The 14,551-nt window shown below is 45.6% G+C and overlaps 1 protein-coding gene across 2 annotated transcripts in view; it reads right to left on the bottom strand.

The window, feature by feature from the left end:
- The window catches only part of ACOXL (acyl-CoA oxidase like), a 612,189-nt gene that overhangs the window by 268,942 nt on the left and 328,696 nt on the right, over positions 1-14,551 (bottom strand). For both annotated transcript variants that reach the window (XM_073672763.1, XM_073672762.1), the window contains exon 12: positions 13,784-13,937. In XM_073672763.1, the coding sequence (XP_073528864.1) occupies positions 13,784-13,937 (154 nt within the window). The remainder of the gene's footprint in view (positions 1-13,783; positions 13,938-14,551) is intronic.

Here is a 14,551-nt window from a genome sequence, read left to right as displayed (position 1 = left end):
CCTCCTCGGGGTTCAGCTCTAACTCGGTAATCTCTCGCCCCTTTCGCCCGAACAGTAAGGTATAAGGAGTTAACCCCGTCATACTATTCACTCGGTTGCGGTAGTCCCACACCAACTCAGCCACAAACTCAGGCCATCATACCTTCCGATCCTCCTCCAACGTGTGGAGCATTTGGATCAGTGTCCGATTAAAGCGTTCACAGGCCCCATTTCCTTGACGGTGGTAAGAAGTAGTCCGTGACTTCTCAATTCTGTACAACCGGTGCAGCTCTTCCATCACCCAGCCCTGGAAGCAGGCGCCTTGATCGGAATGGATCCTCTTTGGGCAGCCGTTCACCCGAAGGAAGTCTCGGCAGATGGCCTGTACAGCTGATTCGGTGGTCTGGTCTCCGGTCGGGGTCACCACCGCAAACTTTGTGAAGTAGTCTGTTATCACCAGGCAATGTTCATACCCGAAATGCGCCGGTCCAACAGTCAAATAGTTGACCATCAGCACCTCCAAGGGGGCAGAAGTCACAATGGTTTGCATGGGGACCCGCTGCTCCAGGGGCTTAACCAGCTCACAGCTCCGACATCTTCGACAAGTGTCTTCTATTGTTGCTCGCAGTCGGGGGTGATACACCAGCCTCTGCAACCACTGAAATGTCTTCTCTGGTCCAAAGTGAGCCGCTCGTTCATGAGCCTCCTTAGCCACTACTCCAACGAACTTCTCTGGGATCACCACTTGCCAGGTGATCCCGAACTCTCGCAGTAGATGTACCCGTTGGTACAGCAGCCCATCTCGCAAACAAAGTCTCTCCCATTGTCCCAGCATTTTCAGCGCCCCTGGCGACAGGGTGCTCCTCTCTTCTCGACTGGGGACCTGTCTCAAAGCCACCCATTGTCGTAATTGTGCAACTTCTTTGTCAGTCTGTTGAAGTCGGACCCAGTCATATCTTGGCTGCCCTAGCACTTGTTCTTCCGACGTCTCTCCGATCTCTCCCTGCGCCGCCACCAGCGGTCCCGCGAAAATTCAGAAGCTAGGTACCTCATCTGCATCTTCATCGCGGTCATGATCAGGCCGTTCAAATGTCACTCTGGAGAGGTCGTTGGCATGAGTATTCTCTGCCTTAGACCGGTAGACGATCTCATACCAGTACCTGGGCATGCGGGCCACCCATCGCTGCTCCAGGGCCCCCAATTTTGCATTTTCCAAGTGAGCCAGCGGGTTGTTATCTGTTCTCACCAGTACTTCGGACCTGAACAAATACTCTGCAAACTTTTCGGTCATTACCCAAACCAGAGCCAGCAACTCAAATTTGAAAGAGCTATAATTATCTGGGTTCCTCTCAGAGTCGTGTAGGGAGCGACTGGCGTACGCAATCACGCGCTCTTCCTCCTCCTGTACTTGGGATAACATGGCTCCCAGACCATGTAGGCTCCCATCAGTGTGGAGTATGAATGGTTGGGAGAAAGCCGCATAGGCAAGTATTGGGGCCTCAGTCAGGGCCATTTTTAGGGCACGGAAGGCCTCTTCCTGGCTGCTTCCCCACCGAATCGCCTGATTCTTGGAGCCCGCCGGCAATCCCTTTAGTAACTCCAGCAATGGCTTGGCTATGCAGGTGAAGTTCTTCACGAATCTTCGGTAGTACCCGGCAAGTCCCAGGAAGGCCCAAACGTCCTTCACTGTCTTCGGGGTAGGCCACTCCTGTACAGCGGCCACTTTTTCCTGGGTGGACCTGACTCCTTCACCGGACACAGTATGACCGAGCTATTCGATCTGTTCGCGGAACAGGTGGCACTTCTGGGGCTTCACCTTTAGGCCATGACTCTGTAGGCGACTCAGTACTTGCTCCAGTCGCTGGAGGTGCTCCTCGAAGATGGCGGCATAGACAATTATGTCGTCAAGATAAATCAGTGTCGCCTTGAAGTTCAAATCGTCCAAGCACCTCTCCATCAGACGCTGGAACGTCCTGGGGGCGTTAGTCAGGCTGAAGGGCATCCGATTGAACTCGAACAGTCCCATGGGTAATATGAACGCCGTCTTCGCACAGTTATGTTCGGCCACGGGCACTTGCCAATACCCACTGGCCAGATCCAAGGAAGAGAAGTATCTTGCCTTCCCTAAGGCCGACAGGGACTCTTCGATTCGGGGTAGTGCGTAAGAGTCTCGTACTGTACAGGCATTCAGTTGTCTATAGTCCACACAGAACCGCAGGGTCCCATCTTTCTTCCGGACCAGGACAATCGGGGCTGCCCTCGGACTCTGACACTCCCATATCACACTATTCTGTAACATATGGGCTAGCATCTCCTTAACCTCTTTATACATCTGGGGAGGTATCTGCCGGTGTCTGTCCCGCACTGGGGCAGCGCTCCCCGTGGGAATCTCGTGGGTAATGGCTTCGGTGCAATCAAACTTATCCTCGTGGCGAGCAAAGACTTCCTGATACCGCTCCAGTACCTCATCAACCTGCTGCACCTGTGAAAGTCCCATCAATTCAGCCCGCATTTATTTCAGGACTCTTCGTCCCCCCTTCGCACTAGCACGATGGGATTCCAGCGGCACAGTGACCGCCAGAGTCCAGGGGTCTCCTCATACAGCGGACAGCTGTATTACATCAGGTTGCACCAACTTCTCTGGCATTCCCAGAATCTGGGCTATTTCCGCCCTGGGAGGGAGTGTGAGATCACCTTCGCCCAGATTAACGCACCGCACTATAACATTGCCACCCTGGACGATGGCCAGTGTCCGAGCCACCAGGAGTCCGGGGGGTACTTTGTCCATCAATGTTGGTTCTATCTGAACTTCAACCCCCTCAAGAGGTGTGCAGGCCCGGGCGGGTAACGTGAGTAAAGTTTGTCCTGGCTGTAAGGTGAGTGCTGTAGCTACTGGTACTATTATTTTCCCCAGGACCTTCCCTTCACTCGACGTCTCCTGAACCTGGACGGCTCGGATTAATTATTGAAAAACCCTCCTTTGGGGGGTTCGTGGGTCCCACCGGTCTAGAGGAATCTCCTTCGGCTCACTAATCAGGATTTGCCCGATCTCTTTCAGCACATTCATTCCGAGGGTCACCGGAGGTCCACTTCCGGTTACCCCTGCGACCAAGACAACCCCTTTTTTTCCCACATCTTTTCCACACACTCGGATCTTCATCCATACCACCCCTGCGACCGGGATGGGTAATTGATTAACTGCCGTTGAGTCTAATTACTGGTCCCCATTCAGGCCGAGCTACCTCTGGAAATCGCTGTTGAAAGTAGGCTTCTGTCATCGTAGTCACCTGGGATCACGTGTCAATCAGGCAGTGAACAGCCCGACCGCTTATTTCGGCCCAGACAGTCGGGCTGGTGGAAACTAGGTCATTGGGACTTCCTCTTTTTCTTTCTCCTTCCTTAGGCTCCGGGCTGTGTCCCCCAAACACGGAGCTGGTTAGTTTAACGGCTGCCGCGACAGGGGCCGCCCTCAGCTAGCACAGTTCCTGGCGTAATGTCCTGCGCCTCCACACTTCAAGCAGGTCGTGTCTCTGTCTGTGTAGGGCTGCCTCACTTCTCTACGGAACTCTCCTGCAGGGTGGGGCCTGAATTAAATTCTTTCCCTAACTGGGGCAATCAATCTGGGTATCTCTGGTGTCGGTGAAGGGGTCTTCTTGAGACTGGACCATTCACCCCGCATCTCCTTTCGCATCTCTCGAGCCCATTCCGGTTCAGCTGCAGGCGGGGTGGGTACCTCGTTACTCCAGACCATCCCTGCCAGGACCGTCACCCCCATCTCCTGCTCTCTCACACGTGCCTCCGCCCCCACTTCTAGAAAAGTCATACGTGGGTTAGCGCTCAGGCGCTCCCGCAGGGCGGCCTGGTTCAGCTGCACATCCCTGAGGCCAGCCACAAATTGGCCCCATAAGAACACGTCAGGGGGGCCCATTCCCAAATTCCCCATGTCGTCTTTTCTAGTGATACAGGCATGCACCTTCTGTAATGCATTAACATACTGCGTCACAGTCTCCCCCTCCTGCTGCACTTGGTGAAACATCCGTATCCTCAGCTCTCCTACATTGGTGGGATCCCCATGCATCTCCTCCAATGTCTGCACCACTTTTTCTACAGTATCCCGGTCATGAGGAGGGCAGTATATTACGGAGTGCCGGGCCTCGCCATCCACGGCCAGTAAGGATATTTTGGCTTGCATAGCTGGGGTCATTGGATGCATACGTAACATACTCCTAACTCTCTCAACCCAGTCCCACAGCATCATATTGTCCCCGGTGAACTTTGGGAGATTGCTGAGAGAGGCCCCCAGCGGCAAGCTAGATCTAGGGGCTCCCAGGATGGACTGATCTGCAGTGTCTGTGTCTAAAGACTGCATCCTGCTGACTACGCCAAATGTGACACAGATGCTTTAGATGCAGTGACACAAACACAGAGCAGCCAGTACAGGGTTAATAAACAGGGGGGGGGATTTATTGTAATAGGGATCAATCTCCACGCAGGGAGTAACAGGGGAAATATGGGGACAACAAGGGGAGTAGCAGGTAAAAGGCTACAACCGACAATCTACAGTTTGGCTAGATGTAGCAGAGTTGAGACGGTTGTAATCGGCAGTTTTACACTTAGCTGACTCTTGTTCCCCACAAGGCCGTTGCCGGCTGATGCCGGTGTTGTTTTCTTCTGGCTTCCCCGCCTAAACAATGCTCTGTCTTCTGGCGGCAGAGGGCGCTCTCCGGTTTGACCCACTGAGCCCCTAGTCCATAACACTGCACCTCACTTGCTCGGCTCCACGGACCCTACGTCTCTTCTCCCTCTAGTCGGGCTGGACTCAAACTGTTAACCCCCTCTTTCCAGCACAAAACGCCTTTTTCCCTCTTCCTAGACACACCCCCATCTCCCCGTTCACCTGACCCCTGAGCACTGGACACGCCCCCAGCTTCCCGGTCACCTGAGCTCGCAGTCTGTCTTCCCCCTGCAACCAGAGGCACGGCCCTGGCAGTTCTGGATCCCTTGTTCTGAGAGTACTTACACCCCGGTCTTCCCCCTTACAATTAAACAAAACAGTAAAAAAAAGATTGTAAAGTTCCAAGCAAATATATACTCCTCAACATTGAAATTGTTACACCATGAAGGAAATCTCAGGGTCTCAGGATCTGGATCCCACTGACCTGTGCCTCTAGCATATCAAAAGTATAGTTCCCCTTTAAAGTATTTTCAGATGTGGCTAAATATTCTGGAAGAAATTTATGACATATGATTAATGCCAAATATTCAATAATGCACAACGTTGCCTAAAATTTGCATTTTTTAGCACATGTGAATGGATTTTGCCAAACCCAATTAATTAACATTACAGATTGATGAAGATGGGCTTTGGGAAACTACATGTAGTCCCACCTGCCTGAGTATTTAGGCAGTTGGCATCCTGACACTACTCTGCTACTAAGTGCCTCCTACACTGTATCAACTCAAACACAGTTATACAGCTCTGCTACATCATGGTTCTAAGCACTACTACTCAGACTCTGCTACATCACAATGCCAGCTTTGCCACATTGAACCTCCAAGGCTAACATAGCTCTGCAACCCTGGCTCCTCATTATGGAGTTACACACGTGGTCAAAATTGTTGGTACCCCTTGTTTAATGAAAGAAAAACCCACAATGGTCACAGAAATAACTTGAATCTGACAAAAGTAATACATTAAAAAACTATGAAAATGAACAAATGAAAGTCAGACATTGCTTTTCAACCCTGTTTCCACAGAAATTTAAAAAAAATGAAACTCATGAAATAGGCCTGGACAGAAATGATGGTACTCTTAACTTAATATTTTGTTGAACATTGATTCCTGTAATGAATCAATGAGACTTCTGCACCTTTTGACAGGTATTTTGGCCCACTCCTCATGAGCAAACTGCTCCAGTTGTCTCGTGTTTGAAGGTTGTCTTTTCCAGACGGCATGTTTCAGCTCTTTCCAAAGATGCTCAGTAGGATTTAGGTCAGGGCTCATAGAAGGCCACTTCAGAATAGTCCAGTGATTTCCTCTTAGCCATTCTTGGATGTTTTTAGCTGTGTGTTTTGGGTCATTATCCTGTTGCAAGACCCATGACCTGCGACTGAGACCAAGCTTTCTGACACATTTGGCAGCACATTTCTCTCTAGAATCCCTTGATAGTCTTGAGATTTCATTGTACCCAGCACAGATTCAATACATCCTGTGTCAGATACAGCAAAGCAGCCCCAGAACATAACAGAGCCTCCTCCATGTTTCACAGTAGGGACAGTGTTCTTATCTTAATATGCTTCAGTTTTCTGTCTGTGAACATAGAGCTTGCCAAAAACTTCCATTTTTGTCTCATCTGTCCATAGAACATTCTCCCAGAAGCTTTGTGGCTTGTCAACATGTAGTTTGGCAAATTCCAGTCTGGCTTTTTTATGATTTTTTTCAACAATGGTGTTTTCCTTGGACTTCTCCCATGAAGTCCACTTTGGATCAAACAACGACGGATGGTGTGATCTGACACTGATGTTCCTTGAGCTTGAAGTTCACCTTTAATCTCTTTAGAAGATATCCTGGGCTCTTTTGTCACCATTAGTGTTATCCGTCTCTTTGATTTGTCATCAATTTTCCTCCTGCAGTCACATCCAGAGAGGTTGGCTACAGTCCCATGGATCTTAAATTTCTGAATAATATGTGCAACTGTAGTCACAGGAACATCATGCTGCTTGGAGATGGTCTTATAACCTTTACCTTGCTTGTCTATAATTTTCTTTCTAATCTCCTGAGACAACGCTTTCCTTTGCTTCCTCTGGTCCATGTTGAGTGTGATAGACACCATGTCACCAAACAGCACAGTGAGTATCTGTAGCCCTATATACAGGCCCACTGACTGATAACAAGATTGTAGACACCTGTGATGCTAATTAGTGGACACAACTTGATTTTACATGTCCCTTTTGTCACATTATTTTCAGGGGTACCATCATTTCTGTCCTAGCCTATTTCATGAGTTTAATTTTTTTTTAAATTCTGTGGAAGCAGGGTTGAAAAGCAATGTCTGACTTTCATTTGTTCATTTTCATAGATTTTTACTTTATTATTACTTTTGTCAGATTCAAGTTATTTCTGTGACCATTGTGGGTTTTTCTTTCATTAAACAAGGGGTACCAATAATTTTGACCATGTGTGTAACTCAGTGACATGTGCACTCACATATAACTGCCATCATCAGCCTAGCTCTACTACACCAGTTACTCCGCTACATTGCAGTGCCAGCTCTGCCATATTGAACCTCCATTTCAAACTCAACTCAACTCTGCTACACCAGATACTTATTGCTGAATCAGTTATGGTACATAGCTATGACCAGCTTTTCTTCATTTAACTGCCACTGCAAACTCAGGTCTGCAGCATCGGTTCAACGTTTCTGTGTCAAATCAGCTGCAACATGGTGACTACTCTACTACAATACTTGCTCATTGCCCCAACTTAACTTCATATTTTGCTATTGTTACAGTACAGGTACTCCATTTGCCATTGTTCAGTTCTGCAACATTTTATACCATTGTTCCAACAAACTACTGGTTGTGCTGCATAAGAACTGTGTATCCAGATGAAAGTCTTCGAGGATCCACCTCACCAGGTGAGACATAAGATATATATTTAAAGTTTATGGTACATGTTTCAGTCTATGTATAATATATTTATATCAAAAGTCACTTAATCCTACCATTACTGGGCAAACCCTTAATGATCCATTACCTCACCGCCCCATCCCAACACTATTAGACACTGCCACTCTTCCACTAGTCTGGAAAAGGTCCATACACACATGAATGAAGGCTAGCTAATTAGCAACATGAAAAGTTTTCATTGGTGGGAATATGGGCAAGGGAACCATCATCCAGATAGGCTGCGTGCACACGATGCGTTTTTCATGAGTTTATGCTGCAGAATTTCCGCAGCGGAAACGCATCAAAAACGCATGGTAATCCGCACCCCATGGTCCCCAATGGCATTCCGCAATGTCAATGCACATGCTGCGGATTTTTCCGCAGCGTTTCTGCAGAGCTCATAAATCCGCAGCATGTTCATTAATTTTGCGGAAGCGCCGCCATTGACTTGCATTGAGACGCATAGAATGCGTGTCTGTACATTTGTACACGCGGCTTCTATGCGTCTCTATGTGCGGATGGTACCCAGTTCTGGAGGAGAGGAGACTCTCATCCAGACCTGGGTACCATTGTACCTGTAAAAAAAAGAATAAAATAAAAAATAAAGTTTATATTCACCTTTCCGACGGCTTCTCTCTGCATGCCGGCAGCGCTGAAGGACCTTCGGTGACGTCACAGTCATGTGACCGCAGGCCCTTCACCGCTCTGTCTCGCGATATGCCGGCAGCCAGGAACCAGACAGGAATGAGCGCTGCAGCCACGCCGGGGCATCGGGAGTGAGTATAGCTTTATTTTAAGCATTGTTTTACGGTCACACTATATAAATCCATGCTGTTTGCATGGATTTATATAGTGTGACCTAGTTGTCAAGCACTTTCCAAGTGATGCTAAAATCGCTTGGAAAGCGCTTGTCAATCTGCATGCGGAAACGCATGTGAATCCGCATGTGGATCCGCATGTATTCTGCAGGAAAAACGCATGCACAATCTGCATGCGTTTTTTCTGCCAGGGAGATGCAGAAATGCTGCAGAAATTTTCTGCTTCATTTCTGCATCGTGGGCACATAGCCATAGACTAGGATGCACTAATATAGGACATCACACGAGATTTAATTATAGTGCTGAAACACAGCTAATGCGTCACATACTCTGAAAGGCATTACAAGATATTCATAGTGACCACCACGGGTGTTGAACGCAGTCTTCAATTCACTGCCCTTTTTAATGCAGATTAGGTTATAAGCTCCAACCAGGCCCAATTTGGTGAAGATTGAAGCACCCTTAATAATTTCAAACAATTCATAGATGATGGGCAATGGATAACAGTTTTTCAGCATGATTTTATTCAGTCCTCTGATAGTCTATGCTTGGCTTCAAAGACCGTTTTTTCTTTTTTTTTTTTTTACAAAGAATCTGGCACTGGCCGGAGACATACTGTAGATTTTTGGATGAATCCCCTTTTCCAGATTCTCTTTAATAAAAGTGGACACTGTTTCAGTTTCAGAGCAAGAGAGAGGAGAAATTCTCCCCCTGGGTGCTTCAGTACATTTTATGTGTGGAGGCCCTTATACTTTTTGTGGGCTCTTGTACCGTTTGTGGGGGGGAGGAAGATATTGTGTGTGCGGGCCCTCATACTGCCCATTTGATCTGTTGGGAACATCATATTGTGTGTGTGGGGTCCTTATGTGTGGGGTGCTGGGGGGGGACATTACACTGTGTTCAGGGAGCCTCATACTGCCTGTTGGGTCATCATGCTGTGTATAGAGGACTGTGGGGCCATTGTGATCTCATTGCTTGCAGTGCTAATGATAAGATGGCTTCATTCAATTCTCTGCAAAGATCAGTAACAATTAACAGAATTGGCGCTGCCAGTGGTCCTCAATGACACTGTCCAAATCTCAGTGGAACATTGCACTCACCAGCAAAATGGCTCCTCACTGTGATTCTAAACTTCACCCTCCCTTTTCCTTTTGCAAACACCCAGAAGAGGAGGAGAGGAGTGACACCATACATGTGAGCAGATCCAGTACACATTTACTGCAGTCATAATGTGAACTATCACTACAATAGGTTTTCATGGCAAATTTCAGCAGCTGCTTCCCCTAGTGATTAAAAGCTGAAAATATCAAAAATGTGTTAAGAATTTTTCATATCTTAGACAACTAAAAATATTTAAATATATATATTTTTATTAAAACATTAACACACTTATTTTATGACACGTTCCCTTTAAAATAAAAGGAATATTAAAATTCCAATTGCCCGATCCTTCTCTCCCTGAAATCACCTGTCCGGGAAGGGTTTGCAGGCCCCCAGACACATCAGATGGTTGGTGAGTTCAGCTGACGTGTTTGAGGGCTGTTAGTTCAAAAGCTGATGGGTGAGGAACCCAGGGCTTTTTTGGTGTAGAATCCAGAGCTTTTTAATACTAAATTCACAAATACATTTATTACTTTGTTAAATTGTGCAGATTGTTTCACTGTTATGTAACAGATATCTATATAGTTAAGTAAATTGCAGAGATTTGGTGGAATGATCTCTGTGGAACTATCTCCCCTTCTACTCCTCCACCCCCACATAACTCATTTTTTTATTATTAACGTGTTATTTTAGATTGAATGCCATGGGCTTGGAATCTATTATTCATCGTTCATCTACTTCCGCTATCACCTATTTATCTTGTATTGGGAATGCCTATACGATTTCCATTGTATTGCAAGTTGTACTTTTCCCATACAATGTTATATATGTAGTACCTTTTAAAATTCATAAACAATTATTGAAAAAGTTAAAACCAAAAGCTACAGTTCAGCGTTTTTTTATTCTTCAAACTAGAGGCTTATTCACAAGCTGCGTTTTTGCCTTGGTTTTTCCATGCATTTTCGCAGTGGAAAAACCAGTGTTTTACAATGCCAGCAAAGTGAATGATATTTCTGAAAACTCATGAACATGCTGCTTATATTTTCCTTGCAGATTTGAACCATCAAAGCGTTTTTCATGTCTGGAATATATCAATTCTTGCAGCATTTTTGCACCGTTTTTCATCCATTCAAATACAGTGGTGACCAAAAGTTTTGCTTTTTTTTTTTTTTTTTTTTTAAAAAGTGTGATTACTTCTGTCTGGTTGTTGTGATTCCATTTTCCTAGTGATGAATTGAAAGTGCATGAAGTTGTCATCATGCAAGACCTTAATTTTAACCAAAATGCTTTTGAATATAGGTATGGTCATTTAATTAAAGAAAACTGACTGCCAAAAGTTTTGCATATAATATTTATTGATCACAACAGAGAGTAATTAATTGTTTACAATGCCATAACTTAGTATTTTGTAGCATAACCTCTTGCTTTAATTATTAATTACTGCACCACACCGATGGGGCATTGAAGCCATTAGGGTATTCAAGACATCTTGAGGGATCTTGCTCCATTCCATTTGCAAATCTGCAAACAATTCATCTTTATTGCTATGGGTACGGACCCTAATGCGTCACCTTAACTCATCCCAAAGGTGCTCTATAGGGTTTAAATCAGGTGACTGGCTAGGCCATTGCAAAAGGCGAACATTTTTCTTTGCTAACCAATTTTTGACTAAATTGCATGTGTGCTTAGGATCATTGTGTTGCTGGAATTTTCATCCCCTGCCTACTTTGGTTTTAATATGTGGCAGCATTACATTCTCCAGTATATCCTTGTACATGGTAGCATTTATATTTTCATCAATTCTATGCAGAGGGTCAATGGCAGATGCAGAAAAGCAGCCCCAAACCATGACATGGCCACCACCATGAATCACTGTAGGTGTTTGGTAGCTTACATCATTACGTTTTCCAATTGGGCAGTATATATAGTGCTTTCCATCACTACCAAACAGATTGAACTTGGATTCATCCTACCACAACACCTTAGACAAATCAGCCTCTTTCCATTGGCTGTGTTCTTTGGCAAACTCAAGTTGGACCTTAAGGTTCTTTGCAGAGAGGAAAGGCTTCTTGACTGGAACTCGTGCATGCAACCCTACTGCTCTTAGCCGTCGCACCACAGTTTGACAACACACTTTGACCCCATATTCTTCGTTCATTTCGTATGAAATCTGTACAGCACTTTTATTGCCATCAAACACTGACTTTTTAACAATGTGATCAACTCTGGAGGAAGTTTTCCGTGGTCGTCCACTTCTAGGTTTGTCAGCTGTTTTTCTTTCTTTAATATATGTGACACTTGACTCTGAGAACAGTTGAAAAAGCTACATCTTTTTAGATTTTGAAAAACCAAAGACAAGCAAAATACCCAAATATCTGGAAGTAAATGGGTAAATCGTACAGTGCAAAAATAATGATGAATAATAAAGGGTATTTAGTTAACATAATTTTGATCAAAATAATTTAAAAGCCATCCCACCACGTCACGGTAACCCTTATGGGACAGTCCTAACTCTAATATTAAAATCTTACCATTTGTCAAGTGACATACATATGGATAAGGGCAGAGAGACAGAGAGACAGAATCTCTAGTAGAAACCCTGAGAGGCAGAATGAACCTTTCAGCTCAGACAAAGGGCGGCCACACCCTTTATATGCACTAAAGCACACTAAACAGCAAAGAACTCCCAGTTTTGTTTTGTTTTCCCCCAACTTTAATGTATTTGAAATTGCAAGTTGAACGTCCCTCCCCTTCCTAATTTTCCTATTGGTTTAAGTGTTCCTGTAGGTGTTCCCTATGTAACTGGCATCCATTTTGGGCCTTTAAAAACCCATCCATTCTCATGCTGTACACATTTGGTTTTTTTACTTAAAAAAGACGCCGGTACGGCGTTGAAACGCGTTGTTAATAAAAAGCCTTCCTACGTGTTTATCCAACTGGATCCAAGGTGCGGTAGACAAGCAGAGCAGAGGAAAACCCGCAGATGTGGTAGACAAGCAGAGCAGAGCAAAACCCGCAGGTGCGGTAAACAAGCAGAGCAGAGCAAAACCCGCAGGTGCGGTGATCAAGCAAAGCAGAGCAAAACCGCAGGTGCAGTGAACAAGCAAAGCAGAGTGAAACCGCAGGTGCGGTGAACAAGCAGAGCAGAGTGAAACCGCAGGTGCGGTGAACAAGCAGAGCAGAGAGAAACCGCAGATGCGGTGGACAAGCAGAGCAGAGCGAAACCGCAGATGCGGTGGGCAAGCAGAGCAGAACAGAGCAGAAGGTGCAGGCAGACAGGACAGGACTCTGTTCACATGGAACAGACTGGAAAATACAGGAAGATAGTTAGAACACAGGAGGCAGATACGGAGGCAGGGGAACGGGACAAGCAGAACCAGATACACACAAGGTACTTACCATGAAGTAGTGAGTGGACACAAAACTCACAAACAGAAGTACAGAGACAACGAGTTGGAGTTAGGTGCAGGTTCAGACACTGCAGGAAAAGGGAAGGTTTGGACATAGAGACAAACAGGTAACGGGCTAAGACAAAGTTCAGACAGGAACTGAACCAGGAACAAGATACAGGAACGAGCCTGGGAACTCAGCCCCCAGGGTGGCAGAGACAGACTAGAAGTCACAAATACAGGTAACAGGCCTGGGTATACAGCCCCCAGGGTGGCAGAACAGACTAGAAGTCACAGACACAGGTAACAGGCCTGGGTATACAGCCCCCAGGGTGGCGGAAACAGACAAGATAAAGGACAGGACCTGGCAACTCAGTTGCAAGGAACACACTGAAGAAAAAAGTGTTGCTTAGGCACCCCCTACTGGGTGGAGGGGGTTTAAGTATCCAGTGACTCACAGCAATAGGCTGGGGAGGCATTAGGAGTGCGCACACAGTAACTATAAGAATCAGGCAGTAACCACGCCGCCGCCCTAAGCAATCAGACATGAGACACAGCAGGTACTGGAGCAAAGTGTGCAGCCTGGATTGATAGGTAAGATGGCGGTCTTGCATGGTGGGAGGTGGTAAGACATGCCAGCACGCCGCCAGGGATGTTACAGGGGTGCAGTTGTGTGATAAACTACTGTTTTCCTGCCATTAAAAAATACTGCAAACTACTAAATGTAATCTCAGCCTGTGTCTTTACCCCCTAAATGCCACTTCGTGTAGCCTTATACTTTGTTATCTCCACAAATATGCAGCATTTAAAGCTAGCCGTAAAGCTCACCATTCCTCCAGTACATTCCCGGCAGTCTTGTAGACACGACAGATTCTCCCATGTGCTGTAAGCTTTTAGACCTGCTACGAGGGCTTGTAAAGGACGATTATTTACCAGGTCTCTATTGTGGAAAACATCCTCATCCAGGATATCCCCAGCATATCTATAAAATAAATAATAAATCTACTGGTAGTTTTGCAGCAAAAAGTTATTTTCTCCAAAACTGACGTTTTTTTTTCTATGACTTACACAACATGTGCTCAATAATAATAATAATAATAATAATAATTTTTTATTTTTATAGCGCCAACATATTCCGCAGCACTTTACAAATTTTAGGGGGACTTAAACAGACAATACAGAATAAGCATATTTCATATCGAAAGGAGTGAGGGCCCTGCTCGCAAGCTTACAGTCTATGAGGAAATGGGGGAGACACAAAAGGTAGAATGTACAGTACAGACCAAAAGTTTGGACACACCTTCTCATTTAAAGATTTTTCTGTATTTTCATGACTATGAAAATTGTACATTCACGCTGAAGGCATCAAAACTATGAATTAACACATGTGGAATTATATACTTAACAAAAAAGTGTGAAACAACTGAAAATATGTCTTATATTCTAGGTTCTTCAAAGTAGCCACCTTTTGCTTTGATGACTGCTTTGCACACTTTTGGCATTCTCTTGATGAGCTTCAAGAGGTAGTCACCGGAAATGGTTTTCACTTCACAGGTGTGCCCTGTCAGGTTTAATAAGTGGGATATCTTGCCTTAT

The sequence above is a fragment of the Phyllobates terribilis genome, unplaced genomic scaffold (assembly GCF_046119375.1).
Source record: "Phyllobates terribilis strain yellow unplaced genomic scaffold, ASM4611937v1 Scaffold_3__8_contigs__length_932513732, whole genome shotgun sequence".
Classification (NCBI taxonomy): Eukaryota; Metazoa; Chordata; class Amphibia; order Anura; family Dendrobatidae; genus Phyllobates; species Phyllobates terribilis.
The sequence above is the reverse complement of the archived record's forward strand: the minus strand, read 5'-3'. Positions and strand labels throughout refer to the sequence as shown.